At 39.6% G+C, this 23,661-nt stretch overlaps 1 protein-coding gene across 1 annotated transcript; it reads right to left on the bottom strand.

The window, feature by feature from the left end:
- Positions 1-7,783: 7,783 nt before the first annotated feature.
- Positions 7,784-19,837, bottom strand: dcp1b (decapping mRNA 1B). Its single transcript, XM_044342984.1, has 11 exons — positions 19,429-19,837; positions 18,825-18,865; positions 18,389-18,516; positions 11,930-11,996; positions 11,467-11,689; positions 11,231-11,329; positions 10,307-11,036; positions 10,079-10,129; positions 9,609-9,826; positions 9,118-9,330; positions 7,784-8,952 (listed from the first exon to the last, which is right to left on the bottom strand). Exons 1-11 carry the CDS (start codon positions 19,585-19,587, stop codon positions 8,875-8,877), a joined length of 2,007 nt encoding a protein of 668 aa, XP_044198919.1. The 5' UTR covers positions 19,588-19,837; the 3' UTR covers positions 7,784-8,874.
- Positions 19,838-23,661: the final 3,824 nt, after the last annotated feature.

Below are 23,661 nucleotides of genomic sequence, written 5' to 3'. Positions count from 1 at the left end.
CAAATCCTGAGACTGTCCAGACACTTTAAGACTGAGCAGTCTACAATATAAAATTATCCATAGTGTTGTGTAGACAATCTGTAACAGTCCGAGACTTGCTCAGGTGAGGGACATCCAGCGACAGAGAGAGGATATCATCCTAAAAGCAGCCACAGATTTAGGTCTCTAGGTGGCTTCTAGGAATTATTCCGAGAAGCCACAATCTTTAAGTGGAAAGACTTCAAGAGTTGTTTTCCTGTGTGACCAAAAGATTGAAACTATCCCATGTGCTGTCCAGAAAAACAGGTTGCTAATTTCAAAGAAACACAAGCTGGAGCCAAAAAGTAGGTTGCAGGAAGATTAAAATACTTCCTCAAGTCATTTCAGGTGTCACCGGAGATTATTCTCTAAGTCATGTTGTCAAACTATTCCTTTGAGGCATGTGGGTCTGGAAAGTAAGTTCAAATATGACTGATAACAAATAAAATGGATAAAAAGTGTCTGACTGATGATTTGATGTCAGCTGAACTGGATACAACGGTGTACAAAAGAGTCTAGAAAGCTCTTGTCTCCGGTGTCAAAGGTCACTTCTGCACACCAGGAGTCACAACAGAATCTCGCCATATTCCTACACCTCCCTCTTCACGCCTCTTAATCCTATTTCTACTCCTCCTATCATCCACTTCTCGCCCCCCATGCTCCCGCTCTTGGATCTACGGGATGCTGGGGGAAAAAAAAAAAAAAGGAGAGCGATGATTGCAAAGACTTGGGACGTCCTGGAGCACTTCACAAGAGTTCCCTCCTCAGGCAGCGTGGCATTCCCAGACTGGACACACACACATACATATATTCCCAAAAGGATTCCTGCTGCAATTAGATTTTTCTGCCGTCCATTCTGCTGACCTCATGGATGCAAAACCAAAATCACGCAGCGCTGGGAGATGAATGCGCTGCCGGACGGAGAGTAAGACGGATGGAGTGATGGATGGATGGAGAGATAGAGGGACTTCCTCTCTCTCTAGCGGATCTCTTCCTGCTCTGTAGGACCAGTTTATACCATAATCCAGGCAGGATTAAACCCCTCCTCCCTCCATCCCTCCTTTTCTCTCTCCATCCCTCTGGCTCTCTCTCTCTCTAACACACACACACATAAACACCAACACTATCTCTTTCTCTTGCCTTTATCTTTTCTCTAATGCTCTTTGACCTACTGTCTTTCTAGTCTTGCTTTTTTTTCTTCCTACTTGTGTTTCTCTCCCTCTTTCACCTCTTCATCATCCTCATCAGGCTTTTCCTCACCTACTTTTTCTCTCTTCTTCTTTCTATTTCTTTTATTTTGCTTTATCTTTCTCTATGGATAGAGGAAAAGGTGGCTGTAGTACGAATTCAGTGTCTGTCATGAAAGAGGAGTGGGGTGAAAGACAGAAATGAGGAGGAGAGAAAAAGGAGCAAAAAGAAGATGGGAGAAAAATGGGTAATCGAGGATGGGAGGAAGAAGAGAGTGAAGAGAGAAAGAGAAAAGAAAAGGAACAAGAATAGCCTGGTTGTATAGGATACATCTAAAAACAACTTGTAGTGGCAGGGAATCCTGTGAATTGTGGAGGTTTGACTGATACAAGTTTCTAATTTAAACAGATTGAGACATCTAGTGGACTGTCATTGCCTTGCCGCACACACACACACACACACACACACACACACACACACACACACGGTACTGCAACACTGACTGAACACTAACTTAGACATTAGCACAGTCACTTTAAGTGCCTTTGTTACTTGACATGTGTTTTATGTGTTTACATAGTTTTAATTTCTATCATGCTTTTACATGTGTGTTTACATACTGTTAATATTCAGTCTTAAATGTTTTATTTATTTTAATTTGATATGCTTTCATGGTTATTTCATTATCCTCACAATGGTGTTTTTATTTAATAATTTCTATTGTTCTTGCTATAATATTCTTTTATTTTATTTTCTGTTAAGCACTTTGAATTACCCTGGGTATGAAATCAGCTATAGATATATATATATAAAGTTGTCTTGCCTAAAAACTCAGTAAATTCGACTTATATTACATGTACAATTTACTGCATCTAGTTCTTTTCTTATTTAAGAAAACATGAAGTTGTGTCAGTTACATGTCTGAAGACAATTGTGACCATGAATTTATCTGATAATTAATTTTACCTAAAGAGAGGTTGAAATGTTCTGTTGATCTCCGTGAATCTGCCTGCACAACACTTGTATAGACCTGGAAAAAATGAAATTAGAAACTAATAAGAAATTATGTTTGTTGTGAAGGATGAATCATCTGGCCGTATGACTTTTTCCACTATTCAGATGGCCATCTGCATCACTTCACTGCACCTCTAACTGCTGCGAACCAAATTTTTCAGGTACATTCAATCTCACTGGCTTCATCCTGCAGACTGAAAAAATACTGCAGACTTTTCTGATGCATATTTTTAGCCAATCTAGCATTGTAGAAAGGTTGGTCAGCTAAGCAAAATTTTACATTTTACATTACAGGCCAATTTTTTTCCCCCACTAGTGACCTTTGAATTATAAACTGTACATACAATTAGAATTATAGCTAAAAGTATGGCTATAGACATTTAGTCTTGCTGATGTTTACATCAGTCTCTAATCTGTCTCAATACACAGGCCAAAGGACATTTTGAACCATACAAGAGGTACGACAGAGACATGATGTTGAAATGACATCTAAAGCTCAGGTAGGGTTGTCTCCTGCTGGGAGCACCATTAACTAAATATCAAGGACACACACAGACAGATCTGCACAAACACAGCCATGCACTAATACACATATCAGACACACACAACCAGTAAATAGCTAACATTCCCAGATTTGCCTTTGCACACACATACCAGTAAGCATGTGCACACACACACGCACATAGAAAAACATCTGCTCACTTATGGAAATGAAAATACAGTGAAAGAATCTGGCACACAAAGCAGTAATGCTGCAGAAAACGCAGAAAGAGCTCGGATTAATAACATAAACAGTTAAGAGACTAACTGTGACATATACACACATAAGCACACACACACACACACACACACACACACACACGTGTACATGTATATCCATGCGCACACACCAGCAGTGTGTAACAGCTGCAGAACTCCTCCTCCCCCACTGACCCAGATCACTGATGAAGGGGATGAACTCTTAGTCCTCCCCCCAACATGGATGAACTCTTGATTCTTCTATCAAGAAAAGTGTAATTTCACTTAAAATAAAGTAAGAAGAAGAATTTTTAAAGCCCAGCAACCACCACTCCACAAATTCAAGTAAGAGGCATATAAATAAACACTAAATTCTTAAAAAATTTGAAAATTGCACATTGTGCCTCCTTGTCCTTCCTCCTGCCTGGTGCATGCTGGGATTGCAGCAAGTGGGGAGTGAAAATGAAGAATTTCAAATGGTTTATTCCCAAAATAGATGTCCAGCAGAACAATTATTTACAATGGCATCTTTAGCCAGATCTGGTTGCTGCTTGGTAAAAATCCTTAAGTACAGTGAATAATTGTAACAAATTCTTCATAGTCCAGTAACTGAATGTCTTAGTACAGCAGTGGTAGTCTGATAATCACACTGAACTGCCATGTAGTTTCACTTCTGTTTGAATTGATGAAGAGTAAAACCAATAAATCACCACTTCAAAAACACAAGGTTTAACAAAACAATATTTAAGTTCTGTCTACATTTGCAACCTGCACTAAAATCAGAACCAAAGTGAGGTTGGAGGTTTTTTTTCTCTTCTTTTTGCCTGTAATTTAGCCTCATTTATCCAGTCAGGTCACACCTTTGGTTTTATAGCATTCCAGCCTTTTCTTTTCCTATACTAATGTATATTTTACCTCTAATTTATGTATTTTTCCAATTAATTCATGTTAAAGTCTCCAGTATTTTGTCGTTTTTACATGTATATTCCATTTTTTATCACATAAACAAAGAAAATATTAATATATTTAACTACGATATTCAAACATCACTCAGCAACGCTTTAGCATAAAGTGCCAGAAAACCCTCCGAGCAGTGTCACTCACCTGTGCATCTGCAGAGCCTAATTATGGTTCAAACTCCCCAAGTTTTAGTTTGGCAGCGAGGTCTGAGCGTAGGAAACTGAAAAAAAAAAACGATAAGAAGAATGTTTCTTAAAATGCAGGTTTGAACTCAGGATAACTCTTATGTATGGACAAAGATTAAAAGATAATAATAAAAAAAAAAAAACCAAAACCAAAAAAACAATTACAAAAATGTTAGTACTCAACTCTTGGACTTGCAAAGAGAAACAAGATACTGCAGACAACCTCACGACATCCTCCATCTGAGATTACAGCGGCAGCAAAAGTGGTTCCAACTCACTGTACAAACTGAAGACCCCGCCTCTCTGGCCATGGACACACACACACACACACACACACACACACACACACACACACACACACACACACACACACACACACACACACACACACATCAACCACAAGTCATTGATTAGTCTAAGCCAGCGCTAATAGTCAGCCCTTACTTTTAGCTCCATCAGCTAAACCAATGGTCTGGAACCTCCGAGTCTCTGAGGAAACAATGTGTGTGTTTTTGTGTGTGTGTGATTCCTAAAAATACAAGAAGATTTTGGGGTCTTAACTATATGATAATTGTAGTAATAACAGTATGAAGTTGCTATGGCATTCTCAAATATACATTTTTGTCTGTCTGTAGGTTTCTTTGTATAACAGCGTGTGCTACTGTAATGTTAATTACGATGTATGACACGATGACGTTGGCCTCGGACAGGAAGCAGGAAGGAAGGGATAGAGGGAGAGGCAGCCAAATCGCCCCCCCACTACAACAAAAAAGGGGGCAGTAGACTGACTGGCCTCCGATCACTTCACACTGTTTCCTACCAGTGTTCCCAGCTGTTATTAAGGAGCCATTAACAGCATTGATGACAACAACACTAATTAATAAAAATGTGCTTACTGAAATACGAGTTTGTCATGCACAGAAAACCAAGAACCATGTTATCTGTCCATTTCCTCACAATGAGAAGAAAACATGAAGCAAACAATTGGCTGAAGTAGAAAAAAAACAAGTAAAAACAACAAATAAAAATGTGATTATTTCTATTATTTTATTACATACTGTTCCCAAAGGGTCAAGAATGAGCTTTTGTGCTCCAACGTCTTTCTTAGTGGAATATTTGTTGAAGACATTATGTAGTTTTCATCAGAATATTAATAAGTGAGGAAAAGTAGATCAAAATAAAAAGGATACACACATTTCTTGAATTGGTGTTGCCACAATGTCTGTAGTAAAGGCAGTTTTGTAGTGATTGAAGAAAGTTTTAAGCACATAGATGATCTGTGTGGATCTATTCAGTGATGATGCAGTGATGTCAGTCCCAAAGATTTAATTTCAAAGACTGATTAATAACAAAATAATTCAATACATTTCCCTAACTTATACCCACACTTCTTACAAATTAGATTCCTTTCCTCCACTTTGCTGTTTTTTCGTTCTCTTTTGTTTGATTCCTAGCTCGGAGGGGTTCAGTGCTTTGCTCACAGACACTTTTGAAACAGCAGTTGAGAAGACTAAACACAAGGTCCATTTAGTTGTTCTGTTGCTTTCAATCCTATCACTTTCTATCCTATCCTATCTTTGAGCACTTCAAGGACTTCTCATCCATACTGAGGTTTAAAAGGAAACAGGAAAAAACTCTCACCACAAGGTCCATTTAGTCGCTGCTTCATCTGCTGAGGAAGATCATGTGATTTGATCGACAAAAGCTACTAAATGGTGCATTGAGTTTGTTGTCTCAGCTGGGTAGAAAATGTTTTCTAAGGCTATCAGGTCGCCTGCCCTCTCCTCTTTAATTCTGTTACAAATGTGAAAGCTCCATCTTCTGTCAATTTAACACCTAAGTGTCAGCACTCGGCTTCATGGTCTGTGCTGTGTGCTCAGTCAAGTGCAACAAACACAGGGAGCAATTTAATATTGGAAAAACTAATGTTGTATAAAGACTATTGGAGTTAATTGGGCAAGGTCTTTCAATACTGCTGGGTGTGTAAAAACTAGTTGATTAATCGCTGTTGAGATTATGTTACACTATTGATTCTGGCACAAAAAACAGCACAATGATGTGACATTAAAGCAATAATGAGTGTACCTTACCTATGATCAGCGCTACTTGCGACTGCATACATCTTGAAAAATAATGCCAATCATAAAACCATTCAGCCATGCAAATCCATACGAGGAAACAGAAAACACAGTCGGAGGCAGTTTGAGAAGATTTAATATCCAATTAAAATATATTCCAGTTTATGCAAGAGCAAAACATTCCCGACAAAAAGAAATTAAACTTGTGTAGAAATGTTTCCATTAACATTCCAATGTCTGATAATATTTTTAAATGACAATGCATTTTTTTTTTAAAAAAAGGATTATGGATGATATCTTTTGAATTAGAAGTAAAAAAAAGAAAAACAGCAAATAACTGTAGATGCGTTGTATAACAATGAATGATAATCTATATTTTAGCTGTACATTTAACTGTAACATTACATGCTGGTTATTTGCACTGTGAGAACGATACATTTTGCTTCTTGAGTACAAAAATAGGAAAAAAATATTCTGTTTTTCTCTGAAATGTATTTTCTGCTGTTTTTGTGTTCTCTCAGGCAGCTACTGTAAAGACTGGGTCTGTATGAGTGTAGCACATGAGCTAAACACAAACTGCAAACCCTGATTCTGACAAAATTAAACATTTTACAGTCTGACTTCTCTGTTGTACTGAGGGTGAAAGGGCTTTTTATACAGAACATGTAGCATGACAGTGTCTTGGAAATGTGCTGTTCTTATTATATACTATCACTGCATCCTGGCTTAGAAAAACACCTGTAAAGTCTGAATCAGAAAGATTTATGTGCCTTCTTTGTTGCCTTTTTTAAAATCTCTATTTAACCAAGCCATCATTTACTCAACTGGATTCACCATCAATAAAACTTGTCATATAATCATTCACTTGAAGACAAAGTGTCTGATCAATACATTGTCTTACCTGAGGGGGGATTTGTGTAAATTGTTTTGTTTGGCAGGGAGAATATTCAGGAACTGTGACATGAATACAAAATCATTACATTTTCTATTACAACAGCAGCTCTGCCAGAAAAAAGTGGGCTAAACAGCTATGTTTCAGTGGGATAAACCGTTGTCAATAGTTTTACTTTACTGTAAATCATGAAATCCCTTTTGATGATCAGAAAAAAAAATCCTGACTGGAATATTTAACCTTTAAAGCTGTTCAATGATATCCACTGTCAATTTGCCACTAAGTAAAAACACAGGTCCACCTCTGAACTAGCTCTCTGTGAGGTAGTGCAGGTTGACAATCTCCTGTAGTTTCCTTGTTTTTTCAAGTTGGATGGATACCATGTCATTTTGAATTCTTTATAATAAAAAAAATATCCAAAAATGGCAGAAAAAGACCAACAAAGCACTACTAAATGTAAAAAGTGCTGTGGAAGAAAAAGTTTTTCTCTCTCAAAGGACCAGTGTGTAAGATTTAGTGGAATCTAGTGGCAGAAATGGAATATAACATTCATAAGTATGTTTTCATTAGTGTATAAACACCTGAAACTAAGAATCACTTTGTTTTCGTTACCTTAGAATGAGCCCTTTATATCTACATAGGGGTCCTCTTCCACGGAGCCCACCATGTTTCTACAGTGGCCCAGAACAAACAAACCAGGGAGGTTATCAGTTGGTTGCAATCTGCAATCTCACCACTAGATGTCCCTAAATCCTACACACTGGTCCTTTAAAACACTGAGACACACTTATGTGGCTTGAAAAGCCGCCAGTTAGCATAGTTAGCATTACATATTAAAAATAAGAGAATATACTGTAGCCTGCTGCAGGCTAACTCATCCTTGTGAACAACTTGCATCCGTTTCATGTTGACAAGCCTAGTCGCAACATTCAGTTAACTAAAATACAGACCAAAGAAAAAAGACAATTTCAAAATGACAAGGTATCATTTCAATCATTTTAAAAGCATTTGGATAGTAAAATATACTTACTTATAAATTCTTTCGTAAGCAAATCAATAAGAACTTAATTTAAAAGAACTGTCTATTTTAAATCCAACACATTCCGACAACATTCAAACATACTTTTCCAAATGTACAGAAAACAAAACATGTTTAACATGTTTTACATTTCATTTTATAAATCAAGCCAGTTTGAGCACGTCTTTCATCACTAGTTCTTAGACTAGGAAGACTTTTTTTGTTTGTTAAAGCCCAGTGGGCTCGCTGGTGTTTGACAATTGTGAAGGAGCAAATAAAACTAATTAAAAATCAAATAAAATGCTACATGGCTACACTTGGTGAAAACAAATAGTGCAGGTTACTACTAAATTCAAACTACTTGGAAAAGCATATTTTGTCTTCACTGACAGCGAACTAGAATATACTGTGGGCTAGATTTTCACCTTAACTACAGGTAAAGTCAAGACTGTATGATTGTGCCACATTCGTTCCAAAAATAAGTGGTTATAAGTTCGAGAGATGGGACTAACAAGGGAGTCTAGGATAAGAGGACGTTGTTTCACAGGCTAAAAAAATACTGTAATTTTGATATGAGAACAAACACATTTAGAAGTTGTCATTACAGCTTTTTTTTTGCAACTAGAGAAACCTGGTTTAAAGTGAAAACAGTCAGGCTGACTGGCTGTGGTCTAAGTCTGTGGGGAGATTCCGAGGAGGAAGTGGCACATCCATATTAGGTGTAAGAATGAGACTCGCTGCTCTGGAGAGGGTGTATGCATAGACAGAGGGTGTGAAGAGTCATCAGTACTTGCTGCTGGAGTTGTTAGTAAAGCGGCTGATGTAAGCTTCATAGATGGTGTCCAGGAATGAGCTGTCAGTCTGAAATACATAGCAGAGAACATCACATATTATATTAATGACACAAGCTGCAGCTGGGTAGACTGCCCATTCCATGTCTGGCATTTTTAAATGTCACAATATAAGCCACCTCTGACTGTCTGTCATGTTTTATCTACATGTTTTAGAATGTGTTATTAATTTTACCTGGACCAGATGCAGCAGGGTGGCTTGGAGCTGGCTTTTGGACAGAACTCGGATCTCCTTCTGCAGCGGGGGTCTGGACAGGGTTGAGGGGGCAGGGCTGCTGTCCTGGGCAACCGCTGACAACCCGCCGCTAGACTTTGAGTGAATGAATACGCTGGGAGAGAGGAGCAGGGTTGGGGCCACGGTGGCTGGTATTCGCTGGGGGGAGATGACCTTGACAGGCAAGATAGTTATTAGTACTCCTTCAAAGCTGTTCACAGTATTTAGGGATGAGTGTCAACACTTTTGTTATGTCTATATTCATGCACACTTCTGATTTGATTTTTCCCACAACAAAAAATACAAATATCATATTACTTTACAACTCTATAAGAGATCAATAGCTATTATTTATTATCAATTTTTCATCAGATTCAGCACCATAACAATGAAAAGGAATACAAATAGTAAAGGAGTCAAATGCCACTGCTAACAGTGTACACAATGCTTACTTGAAACTGCAGTGCAGCTTTTTGACCTGCTGTGGTCTGGTTTGGGCCTAAAGTTGAGCCAGCACCTTCATTTTGAGTGGGCCCCAGGAATCGAGGGGCCAGCACTGGGCCGAGCCGAGGGGAATCATGGGAAGCCAGGTTTTGTTCTTGCTGGACCAGCTGGAGCTTTTGGAGGAGTTCGTGGGGTGACACCACACCAGGCATCTGGGAAGACAGACCTAACGAGACAGATTGAGGGACCCGATGATTAGAACTATTTTATATGGATTGTAAAACCAAAACAATAACCTGAGAGAAGCTCAAACGCTTCCTAGAGCTGAGAGAGAGGAAGTGTAGTCTGGTGATAATTCTCTGTGGGTCATTACGAGCAAATCCTCTCATATACAAATCATCATGTGATCCGTTGACAATATTAGGATACTGATTACAGCTGCTGTAAGCATTTTCAGGTATAGTAACGTGTTTCGTACCTTGTGTAGGATGAAGACCTTGGTCATTGGACACCTGAGATGGCAGCAAACCTGGCACAGCAGAGGAAAACATAATTTATTGACTGATGGAATAGCTATTTCTTCTAATTACAATATATTTATGATTATGATTTATATACTACAACTCTTTTTACATATTAGTGGAAAGGTGTATGTGGGACACTTGTAGTTTTTGGCATCATACTGATAGCATAAAAAATTACCCACCTGTTCCCTGTGCGGTTGAAGCTGATTGGCTGTGCTGGGCTTCTGGTTGAGGCTTAGGTAGGCTGAAAAACAGCTGCTGACTTTGTTGCGCTTGAAGGTGGGAACATAACACAGAATCCACTATTATGGGCTGGGCGGAGAGAAGGGGGTTCTGCTGCAGAGGAGGGGGGATGGAGCAACAAGGAGGAGCAACAGAGAAGGAGGTGGAGGTGGGAGGAGGTGGCTGGGTTTGGAAAAGTCTCTTGATTGGGTCGGGTTGAAGCTGTTGCTGTTGATGGTGATGATGACGGTGCTGTTGGTGATGGTAAAGATGATGATGGTGGTGGTGATGCTCCAGGGGCACCCCGTTGTCACACAGCCTGTTCTCCGGGGACTCAGACACAGTCTGAAGGACTCCTCCGATCCCCCCGGCGTCTCTCTGTACTGGCATGAGCTTCTGGATGGCTGGGCAGTGCTGCTGCTGGTTCTGCTGTTGCTGATGGGCAGCGGTGGAACTCTGCAGCACGCCTCCGACAACATCTGAACACCCAGATGCCACACTTCGGCCAGATCCCAATGTGGTATCGTAGGTCAGCGTGCGGGCAACAGGTGGGCGGGCCACTTTCCCTGTTGATGACCCCGTCCCAGAGGCAGCCAATGGAGAGACTGGCTCAGGTTTGGGTGAGTGGAGATGTTGAGAGCCGAACAGAGTGGCCAGAGAGAGAGACTTGGGCTCAGCACCTTCACTGTCCTGAAAGGAACAATCAGAGAAGAGAGAGGGAAGGAGAGCAGCAAGCATGAGAAGACAGAACAAGGGGAACCAACTATGTTGCAGTTAATTCTGAAGTATTTTTAAACAAATCAGGCTAACTGCAAATGTCTTTAAAGGCCAATGTACTGAATAAAACACTGGACTTAAATAGGAAGTGGGTGTGGGTGTTTTACCTGAGTGCTCGGTTTAACAGGTATTGGTTTGATCAGGTTGGGGTTTCCGTAAAGAACACTGCTGCCGCCAATCTCCTTTGGCTCTGAAGTAGACTTCTCCTGAGTAGAGACATAAAGGGAGAGACCAAAACAGAGAAATGTGAAGCAAGGAAATGAGATAGAGAGGGAGACAATAAGTGACTTTTTTATTATATTTTCCCCCCAAAAAAGCCTTCAGGATCTTTGGTATGTCCTACCTTGTCATACTCTGTGTGTGCTTTGGTCAGCATCTGGATGATATCTACTGCCTTCCCTTCACTTCCTCCTCCTCCTCCTCCTCCTCCTCCTCCTCCTCCTCCTCCTCCGCCTCCTACTCTTCCTCCTCCTCCTCCTCTTACTACTCCTCCTCCTCCTCCTCCTCCTGCTGGGGACAGCCAACCACCCTGAGACTGAGCCAGGACCTGCTCCTGCTGAGTCAAACTGCGCACAAACAATATTCCATGTAACTACACCCACGTTTTTTCAGAAATTTGTGCAAATCATAGTGATAAGCTGTGAAGTGAAGTACATATTTCCAGTTAAAACTATTACTTTATCTTTAAACCTATAAATCCCAGATGCAGAACCGTTAATGTCCACAAGTACTATCTGTCATGTCATTGAATATGCGTTTTCTTTAAGTACTATATAAATAGAGCTCACAGTTATGCAAGTACTTACATTTTCATCCTCTGGGCAATGCGTTGACAGTCCTGCTTATCGTAAAACCAAATCCCATGGATAACCACTGGAGGAGTGGAGAAGAGGGGGACAGAAAGGGGTTGGGGGCAGGGTGAGAAATAGAAGTGAACTTTTGAACATGTTTCATAAACAAAGATTGCAACAGAGGTCTTGGTCTACAGTAATGTCCCAGTCGATGCTATAAATCAAGTTAGCTGGTAAAATAATGACAGTGCTAATGAAAGAAGTAATTCTGAGACACTCCAGCCACTAAGGTCAACAGACAACAAAATGAGCTTACTGACCTGCCATACTCCTACAATCAAATGAATGCACAGCAATGCTGTAGTGCAATTCTGCTGCTATGACATCAGTGCCCAACAGACATGTAAACGGTTTATTATTAGCCCCGCTGGGTCTAAAACCAGGGTTTAAAATGAGTCATTTCCCAGCCAGGCCAATGGGAAAAGTAGCCAGTAGTGACATTATACAGTGAAACATGGGCCTCAGGGGTCTCCTGAACTACATAAACATGATCAACAAGGGAGGAAAAAGGCAACACTAACACACATTTGTCATAGGATTACACAGCAGTAAGTTAGTAGGTTGCTTTACATTACACAGTGAGTGACTCATTTCACTGTTATCATTTGAATTTCCCCCTAAAAGCATATTGAACGAACTAGTATTGCAGAGCTGTAGCAGTCCTTTAACCATTTCATGCACTCAAACAAGACTTGGAGTGGAACTGTGTGACAATGTTCAATACAATACCAATAAGACACTTGAATTGCAGAACCAATACTAAAACTAGGGCTGCAACTAATGATTGTTTTCAATATCAATTCATTTGCTAATTATAAACTCAATTAATTCATTCATTGTTTCATCTATAAAATGTTAGAAAATAATTAAAATGCTTATCACAATGTCCCGATCCAAAAGAGACATATTGAAATGTCTTGTTTTGTTTGACCAACAGCTTAAAAAAACAAAAAACAGAAAAAGCAGCAAATCCTCACGTTTTAGAAGCTGGAACCACCAAATTTTTGTCATTTTTTGCTCGGACAACAACTTAAATGATTAATCAGTTATCAAAATGTCAATTGTCCAATCAATTAATCAACAAATCCTTTAAGTTCTAACTAAAACAAAATAATACCTGGCCTTTTTGAGAAATGCAAATATATTTCTACAAAACTTTTTTATCCCTTTAAGAAAAAAAGCGAGACTTGTCAAATATTATATTTGTTCTACATTTAAGCAGCCATAATTTTCATCAGAAACTGTCTGATCACAGATAAAGACTACAGAGGAGTGCAAATCTAAGTGAGATTTCAGAATGTATCAAAATGTTTTGAGGTTTGATACCAAGACAGCTCTAAAAGACAGTAAGACATCATCTGACACCTCAACACACACACAGAGAAAAGATAAGACCGATGCTCAAAAAAGAAAAGTGATAAAGACACGAGAAAGTTTTTACAAAAGGAGGGAAAAAAAACACTTATGAATGAAGTGGAGAGGCAGGACTTAAAGCAAGACGGGAAAGAGGGTGAAGGGTAGAAACAGAGTGCAAAGTGAGGTCTAAATAGTGCACAGCGTTACCACCATAGTCCTATCAGAGACACACACACCCACACGTTCATACACAAACAGGCATATACACACACAAATACTTGGCTACGAGCCACTGAGGTCAGTAATGATGCAGGGAATAGACAGAGAGGGAGAGGCAGAGACACATACAGTACGAACACACACACAAACACAGAGAGTTCAGATGAGCCTGGGAAAATCGGTCCTGTACCAAATAAGTAACTGCAGTGGGAGACTGTCTGGTGGAGCCAGAGCCACTTAGTGCTCACTAGGGATGAGACTGTTTGAAGGAGACAGAGAGACAAACAGTCGAAGTCAGAGAGCTGGAAAAATTGAAGGGGAAAAATGAATGAGAAGGATAAGATATAAGAAGAAGTGAGGTGTGTGTGTGTGTGAGAGGAGATTATGAACAAGTCCATCGGAAAAGAAAATTCAAAGAGCTTCAGGTGTCAGAACACAGAGACTGAGCTTTGTCGGTGAATGAAAAATCTTCAACGGAAGAGACGGCTGGACAAGAAACGGTCTCTCTGACCAGTATGCTGCCCTGGCTCAACCCCACAAAAAGAAAGATGCGGTAGAAGAAGAAAACGAAACACGAAGAGGACAAGATAAAATGCCTTCAAGGTGTTATTGATAGAGATTATCACAGCATCTGAATCTGTCTTGTTCTGCCAAAAGTCCCAACCTCAACAAGACAGAAAACCCCCAGAGAGAGCGAGAGTGTGTGTGTGTGTGTGTGAGAGAGAGAAAGAGAGAGAGAGAGAGAGAGAGGGTGGGAGGAGGACTACAATAAGTAGCACCAATGAAGAAGTGAGTGGTCACAAGGTTAAGCTTTAGAGAGATAGAAAAAAGAGAAAAGGGGCTCAAGTCAACAACACTGGAGACTGAGAGAAAAAGAGAGTGAGAGAGGAGAGAGAGAGAGAGAGAGAGAGAGAGGGGGGCATCTCCATTTTCTGAAAATAGCAGAAATCCTAACCAAGTGAACTGGGAACTCCACCAAACGGTCACATGGGCAGATAGCTTCACCAGGATCTGAGACCACTATGAGGAGGAGTGATGACTTGAAAAGCGTGAGCGATGTCGATGTGTCGTTTTTGAATATAACGACCCATCATAGGCGTTTCGGAAATTTCAATTATAACCGGTCCAGTAAAGTCTGTAAGTGATCCAGGACTTATGCTGTGTGGTCCTTTCAAATCCTCTGTGACAGCGTCAAATCAGCCAAACACGTGTGATGTCGGCTCTAGACCCACAGTAACTCTCTGACGGGACTCCAGTGGGATTTGGATGCTTTAAAAGACTTTTTTTTTTTTTTTTTAAATTTTCGTATGCTTTTTTCCATATATCTTCTGCTCTTCTTCTTCGTCTTTACTCCGTTGGGACTTTGCTGGTCAAAGACATTTTTTAGTTAAATCTGATTTACATGGTTTTGCTGAACTTGCACAGCAACATTGTATTCTATAAAAGGTTTAAATGTGCTTTGGCATTACAGTCACTGTTTGTAGCTGTAACCCAAACGACACTACTGGGACTTGTCTACTCAAAGACTACTTTTGATGGGGTTTTTTTTAGTTTTAGTATAGTTAGAAATCCAGACTTGTGTGTAAGCAGCACTGTTGCCCGAGATGGATTAGGTGTGCTTTTACCGCAGTATGTGATCAGCTTTGTGGCTAGAGCTCCCGGCATTAGTTATGACTAACAGTGTTGATATTCTTTCAGCCTGTATTTAGTTTGCTGGAAGTTTGTCATGTGTAGTTGCTCTAACTGTAACACGCATCCATACTTGTTGTCTGAGAAGAACCATCCCTTCTTCTGTTTGTAGGAATGGAATTGATGACATTAGAGGAAAGTATATTGAGATTTACACCTACTCTCATTTAAGAAGACATTACTATAGTTGTTACAGCTTTATGCCTTCCTCCTAAGGCCTACATGCAGGTACATTTGAATTCAACAGAGTGAGATATTTTACAAGTGACGTCCGGTTCTAAGGAAGCACAACTGCTGTGACTGGTGGATGAGCAAAGGACTTTTACACAGTGCTCCATATACCAGTGGTTCACCATCCTTTGCTTCTGAGGAAGAAAATCTTACCAGAGGAACTGACTCATCACCTTTATTGAATCTTCTGCTGGAGAAGACGTTACTGGAACTGCGATTTGAAGTGCTAGAGAGACTCAACTACTACTAGACTACAAGATTACTGAGAGATTGGTGGAGCCATGCTGCGAGGCCTGTTTCAAAGGAAACCTAAACATGAGAGACTGGAGGAGGAACCAGAGGTCAGATTCAAAGGCCTGCTGGTGTCAGAGACAGAACTGGGATATACATATGTCCGACCAGGAGGTAAGACTATACACACCAGCTAAACTCACACCATCATCTGCATTAAACGTAATCCAAAATCAAAACAGGAGTATCGTAAATAAATCATAGGTGGTGTCAAATAAAGTATAATCCAAAATCTGCATGAGTCAGAATCAATTATCAAAATGTCATTCACCAACACTACCAAGGTTAGGGGGTTGACTCCTGTGTAGATAAATGGGTCAACCGAAACACTGCAAGGGACTGGAGGTGCTTCTAGGGAGGAATGTAAAAAGCTTCCTATCGGTTTCTCTGCGCTGAGATGTTTGCCAGAGGAATAACGACTTGCTTCGCTGAATCTTTCCTTGTTCTGTGGTATATCTCCACTGTTTATTTTTAGCCCGGGGTGCCACTTTGTGCCAACTGCCATTCCAGGAAGTTACAGCAGCACTGAGAGCTACATGTTTGTCTAATGATAAGATTCCACGACCCCTCCGCGCAGAGGTCACTACACACTGGGACTGGCAGCATTACCAACAGCCTGAGGTCTAAATAGTCTGAGGGTTCAGATGTTAGCCAGTGAAAGAAACAACTTCACTGAGCTGAGCTGCATTCCTATTCATACAGTTTTCTGGAAAAGATCTCTCCACACACCATCATCCGCTAAACACTCAATGAATGTCACCTTACACTGCCAGTACTTGGGAGGCTTGACATTTTGAGGTCTCTCTCAGCATATGAGGCGCCACTTCTCTGATTATACACATACTGTTTTGTTAGCTTAACTCATACTTGTCACATACCTGCATGCTAGAAAATCCATTATGGGTCCTAGTAAATTACAGCAGCTACGTTGATAAAAATCAGTTTCATTATAACCATACTTCATCTCTCCTTATTTGGGTGTTTTATTATCCGTCTTCAATCAGTGTAATCAGCTGGAGCCACTGACTATTAGGTTTGCTATGTACCCAACCTCTCTTTACTAACATAACTCCTGCTCATATTTCCTTTTTATCAGAGGAAATAGTCATGAACTGTGAGATTACTGGTTTTATGGGTTTTTAAAATTCTTTCCTGACCAGGACAAGCTGCTCACTTCAAATGTATTCCCCGTACTGATGCTCTGACCACATCCGTGAACGTGGTATAAAAAGGTATAAAGAGGTCAAAAGGGAAAGTTTATGTCACACACATAATTTCACTGATCCTTCAGGATGTTTAATACTGGCTGTGTTGAATAAGTGTCAGTAAGAGTAATGAAGTACTACAGTGAGGGGATCAAAGACGGCGTAAGGAATCCACTGGTATCTAAACACAGCATTCCACCTGCCTCTTACTGAGCCTGATGGAGAGTGTGAGATGGAGGGAGGTCTATGTGTGTCAGCGGCTCCTGAGTGACTGTGTGTGTATATGTGTTTATATTATCAGTAACTGTTGTGGTGTATCTAATCTCTGCTGGCTGGTTGTGTAGTGCTGTCAGGCTCTTGTCCCAAAGGTACACTCTGTAAAGTGTGTGAGTGTGTGTGTGTTTGTGAGCCAGATGTAGGTCTCAGAGGGAGACGGGTTGATGAAACTGAAGACACCAGAATGCCTCTCCTCCTTACTGTATATGGAGCTACTGGTTCTTGCTAAAATGAACAGCATGCTATTTACTTTGTTCAATTGCTGCCCAAATGTCCCTCTCTCTCTATCTGCTTATGTAACTGCCTCTTTGTTGTCATTACAATGTTATCCAGCCATCATATTGATATCAGATCTTCAAAATCACATGAATGTGGTCAGGTATGGATTCTGTAGTGTGACATGTCAAAAGCTGATGAATAGACATGAATATTTTGAATTAGATCTACAAGAATTGATGAAAATAAGAAGCAGAGCTCTTTTCTATTTTGCACCGTCTATATAAATGACTTCCTCATTCTTTTTCACTACCTACTTCTATGGTACACAGTACAGCAACATACTAAAGACTCTCTTTTTGGCATCAGCCTGCATTTTTGTCTATGTTTCTTCTGGTTAGACTGTTTTCCTCCCCGTCTCTCTTGTTTTCTCTCTTTTCCTGTTTATCTTTGACTCTGTCTTTTAATAAGTCTGTCTCACTGTGTCTGACAGCTACTTGTAAAACTATTCAGACTCTTAAAATTATTTAGTCTAGGAGTATCTACTCCCAGTATCTCAGCCATCTATGTCTGTACAGTCTTCTACCAAGTGACTGTTTGTTCTCTAATTCTAGTGTTACTAATCCCTGCATAAACAAGGTTTTTCACATTTAAAAAAAATCTGTTGCAAATTTAATTTAGTAAGCAACACTAGAAGTGGCTGGGCAGTAAAATTGTCAGCTAAGATATATCACTCTGCCGCTGATAGTTATGATTCAATAAATATCACACTAAAACTAGGACTTTAGTATGTGCACGGACACATACCTTGTACATACTCAACAGATGCTGAGGTGTTTAGAACAAAATGTGTCAGAGGTCGTCAACAATAATTAATAACAGGCAGACATAAGAAGTGTGTCTGTGTGCATCTGTGTGTTTTTCTCCTTACGTCGTGCATTGCGATAAAGCAGGAAAGGGTCCTGGAGTTGGAAGTCCAAGTCTTTGGTGATCGGCTCTGTCAGGTTCTCCATGCTGAGTCTGTTCATAATGGTGAAACCATGTCTGGGAGATGCCAGCCTGAAATGCAAAAAATGAGTCATATGAGCCACTTCAGCTATGTAATATCCTGTGTCATGGTATATTTCAAAGAAAGACGGGCTAAAAAGTAGAATATTAAAATAAGGTAAAGAAATTCTTTACCACAATTTCTTTTATCACAAGAGAATGGAAAAACCTTATACAGCCTATTCACATTCATCAAAGCTGTAGTTTGAATAAGCCTGTTAGAGAGCTTTACTGGATTTCTCACCTATCATATTATACTATCATTATTAAACCACATGGGCATTAAAAATCATAACAAACTCCTGTAACAACTTAATTACCTTGTGTAGATAAAAAGGGTACCTTCCACCTCCGTTTTCTCCTGAAAGACACACAAAATAACAGCAAAAACCAAAGTAAGAAAGCAAGAATGAAAGCATGTAGTAATTGGTCAGCATCCTCTCTTTCAGGATTAATTGTTGTATTGTGTCATGCTGCACTTTTGTGTAAAATATGTTATTGTCTGTTTTAAGGTTAGACTGGCCACACGCACACAAGCCAAATCATGTTCCCTGGGATTTTCATAAAATAAACCCTCCCAAAAATTATGTATAAAACGAGACAACTTTGTGAAATTTGACTGTCTCCCGAGGAGCCCAGATTGAGAAGAATGTGTTGATATGAACTGTATGAAGCTAACTTACGGGGTACAAGTTATCACTATATTATCTTGAAGTATAATATTCTATGGAATCATATAATAAAGAAATACACGTTTCCATTGTTGTGAAAAATAATAATTTAGACCGTAAACCATCATATCTATCTACGCTAACTTACAACTACAACTGTTGTAGTTAAATCTGTGTAATGCGCGCCTACCGGGGAGGAAGACGAAGCTAAGCTATGTTAGCACAGGATACCCTTAACCAAGTTCAGGCTTACCCACTCATTTGTCCTGTTGTTGTAAGTATACAGAGCGACTTGGCTTGCCACGTCCACAATGTTATTGATGTATGGGTCTTGTCGCTGCAGAGCAGCCAGACTTATGTCCAGTCCTTTAGCGGCGAGGCAGCTGCTGCTACCTGCAGAAGTCGCTGTCATTGTTCCCTATGGAGAAGTTAGCTCGCTACTTAGCTTCAGCAGCTAACGAGTCACAGGAAGAAGAGATAAAAACATAAACTATCAACAAGGGTAAAAAGACAGTTAAACCGAATACTACACAGCAGCCTGTTTGGTCAAAGACGACTGGCAAATCAAAAAAATTAAAGAGTTATCGAGCTCTAACTGCCAGGAGTGAGTTTGTCAACGGCCATGTTTAATCAGAGAGATGTAAACAAGCAGACATGACTGGTTGAGCAGCAGGAGCTGAGATATCAGCCTTATCAATCAACTTGGAAAAATCGATGAGGATATTTTACAGCAAGCGGCAGGAATTTTCAGCATAAATATGGTAAAACTATAAGTTATATCGGCAGCTGCAACTTTATTTAAATTACATTTTTTAATTTGATTGGTTTTATCGCCATTGCTTTGAGTATTTTTTTTTTTTTTGTATTTCAGCTTTTACCATTTACACAAATATGATGATGGGCTGAAATTCTTCCCATACAAATAAGCATATGATGTCTCTTTTTGTCATTCACCCCTGTACATATTTGACTACACTGATGCCGATTGATGTTTCCCAATACACAGTTACATTCCCTCTTAAAGGCGCTAGGGGGCGTTAAAGTTATGGATAAAACACAACCACCCCTGATCTATGTATTTACTGCATTTACTAAGTTGGAGTTGAAAGCCAGAACAAAGATGCTTATGTGTGTTTATAGGGATCTCTCATATGTTGAGTTTTGTGACACAAACTCCCAGTTGATACACATACAAATATTCTTCTTTTTGATGTTTTTAATAGGGTCTATCTTTGTGCAATGACAAGAGAATCACTGGTATTTACATTTGAGGTAAAAGTTCCTTTAAAAAAACAACTCAAACCCACCATTCAGGAAATATTTCTACTTTTATCTCTGCTGAAGCATATCCATTCTCATTTTCATACATGAAAAAGACTATTACTATGATTTTATCAGTTTTGTGTGACTGCACGTCATTTTCCATCTATTTGGTAATGGGTGATAAAGGAGGGGGCACACAGGGAGCTGCAGCATTTTTTGGGTGGGAATTTACACAGTATAAAGTACCTTGTTTACGGGTCCAGTTAAGGTGATGTTTAGCACGGTGAAAAGTTCACAATGGCCAGGTAAAATTTTCAGCATGTGCAAAGCTTTAAAGTGGTAATGTTTTGATTTTCAACAAGGGTGCTGCTGTCCTCATAACGCTACTGTGCAAAGCCTTATTCTTCTTGTTCATAGCTTTATTCAAATACAGTATAATGCATCAGCTCCATTGTCCAAAAATGAGATATATCCTTCCTGTTCCTGAAAACTGATACACAAGTACGGGACAGAAACTGATACAGAAGCAGGAAACAGGAACAGGATATGTAGGTCTGTATGGTCTTGAAATCTATATCATCATCACACCATATCAGTCGGATCACCTGACAGTGAGTCCTCAGTTCTACATATCCTGCTCTATTGCAAGTGCCATTCATCACTTGAGGAGGGTACTTCAGAGCACCTCTTCAAGTTGGCATATGTAAACGCTTTTTCATTCTATGTGTATTTATAATAGATTACACACTGTATAATCACTGAAGCAATAAGACTTACAACCATTGATAAAAATGATAAAGAAATCACTATATCCCCTGTGTTTAACATTATATATATATATATATACATTATGCACTCCTTCTTTCCTCTGCAGCATATACACTTGTTTTTAGTAATTAGATTTATACGCAACTGTCACAAGTTAGAGATGTACTACCGCTGATGTGCATCCATCAACAGCCATGTCAGAGTGCCCTTGACACAAAACAATGAACATCCAACTGCTCACTTAATTTAAGCAGCACTGGATAAAAAGCATCTGCTTGAAATGCTTGAAACGCAAAAGTGCCACTATGCCACTGCTGTCCACAACTTCCTCTTCAATATGAATGAAGCAGCTACAAGTAACACCTGTCTCCCCATTTGCATGAAAATAGTTGCTTTGTAATGCAGTGTGGGGCCTATTTGTCTCTGGACAAGTATGTCTATTACTTTGTCAGAGTGGTAGTGAATGTGTTTCAGTGTATATATGTCTATTTGTCAGGGTGGTATCTATCTGTTTGTCAGAAGCTGTGTGTTTGTCAATGATAAGGCTAATGAGTTATCCATCAGCAGGTCAATATTGTCAATAACCATTCAGTCCAGAGATTGAGCACTTGACTCTGATTGGTGGGGATAGGAAAAGAGAAGCCGGTGATTGGCTCACAGGCAGAGAAGGTAATGGGATGTAGCCAGTGGGCAGCGTTGGTTAGGAATTGCTCTCTGGGATGGAAATTGTTATTTGTGTTGCCATGTTGAAAAAAAAAAAGTCCACCTGCTCAAACACCTGCACGCATTTTAAGAATAGACATACTGTACTATATAGACATACTTTTAATAGGTGACAGATCTTGAAAAAAGTTGATTCATTTTTTTGTCAGTTTCACTTATTTTAGATCATTCTTTTTAAGAAAATCCACTATCCTGTAACAAGTGAGACTTTCTGAAACAAAACAATATGTGTTTAATACAGAGTGTGCAAACAAGCAGGGGACTGTATAATTAGTGAGAAACTAATCTATAATTTCCATCGGGATGGCCATGGCCCTGAAGGTAAAGAGCTGTAGTGAATAGGTGATAGATGGTCTGCCCGGAGTGTTCATTCAGGGTGTTCAATCGACTCCAGGTGGAGACATTAGATACTTAATTTGGGTCCTCACCTGACACTGAATTAGTCCATATTCTCTTAAAAGTTTCAAACCTAAAGCATTTTTCCACAATACTCTTTTTACTTTCACTTCTAGAAATATTAACATCAAGGAGAACAGACACAACCATCTGATGACGGTCTCTGAGCACTGGTCTTGTTCAATTTTTTCCCCTTTGCAAATATGAGAGTATCAAGCTAGATTTTCTAAAAATCATAAGATTTAAAGTGACTATGGTGGCTTTTGCAACCCGGTGCATGCTTTACTCTCTTGAGCAGATTATATTAGTCAGCATGTAACATTTAAGCCCTCATAGATGCTTTCACCAAGGAAAATGCCCAAATTGTGCTACAAGTGCTTGAGTACATGCTTGAGTGCATGAATCTATCAGGTTTTGGCTGTAGTTTTTTTTTAAAGCAGTAGATTGACAGTCTAAAATGCAGGCCTCACATTGAAAAGCTGAATAAAGTAGCTCCCTCAATCATAAGGGGATTCCCCTTTGACTGACCAGCAGATTGTTGGTTTCCCACATGGGATACCTAACATCTGAGTGTTTGTCTGTACAGATATTCCCAGAGACCAGCTGAGCTTTAGAGTCACACACATACAAAGGGGTCGGGAACTACAAATATAGAACAGTCATAAATAGAGTTGATATTCCATGTGCAGGCTGGATTACAGAGGACAGTTCTGTGTGTGTGTGTGTGTCTGTGTCTGTGTGTCCCCTGGGCACTAGTGTCTGTTCCCACGACCTGCCCTCCATCCGTTCTTCCTTTTCTCAATCCTTCCTTCCGTCTATCACTGACTAGTGTAATCAAACACAGGCTGATTTGTTCTTTACTTGAGGATTTCCGTTTTCCATTTGCTACTTTATACCTCTACTCCGCCACATCACAGAGAGAAATATTCTATTTTTTACTCTGCATTTATCTGATAGCTATAGCTACTAGCTACTTTCGAAATGCATTATTAAAGATGAACCATTGGTTGTCAACATTCTGGGTTGTGGCCCCTTACAAAAGACACATTTCCCCTCTAAACTTCATTTCAACAACTTTTCTAGGCCCAGAGAGGTAAAAGTAAAAGTCCAACATTTCGCCAAAAAGTAAAGAATAGATAAAGGTTCAAAAAATGAATACAAATTTATGTAGAGGAATTGCTTTTCATTCTTTCCTACACACTTAATCATTTTATGACTGCACAGATTTATTTTATTACTTTGGAGGGGGCCCGACCCCTAGGTTGAGAACCATCAGACTTAACTACCTAATGGTATATAAAATAGTTAAAGCTAGCTCCACCTTGACCAGCTTTAA

Source organism: Thunnus albacares, chromosome 23 (genome assembly GCF_914725855.1).
Source record: "Thunnus albacares chromosome 23, fThuAlb1.1, whole genome shotgun sequence".
NCBI classification, from domain to species: domain Eukaryota; kingdom Metazoa; phylum Chordata; class Actinopteri; order Scombriformes; family Scombridae; genus Thunnus; species Thunnus albacares.
This window is presented reverse-complemented; position numbering and strand designations above follow the sequence as displayed.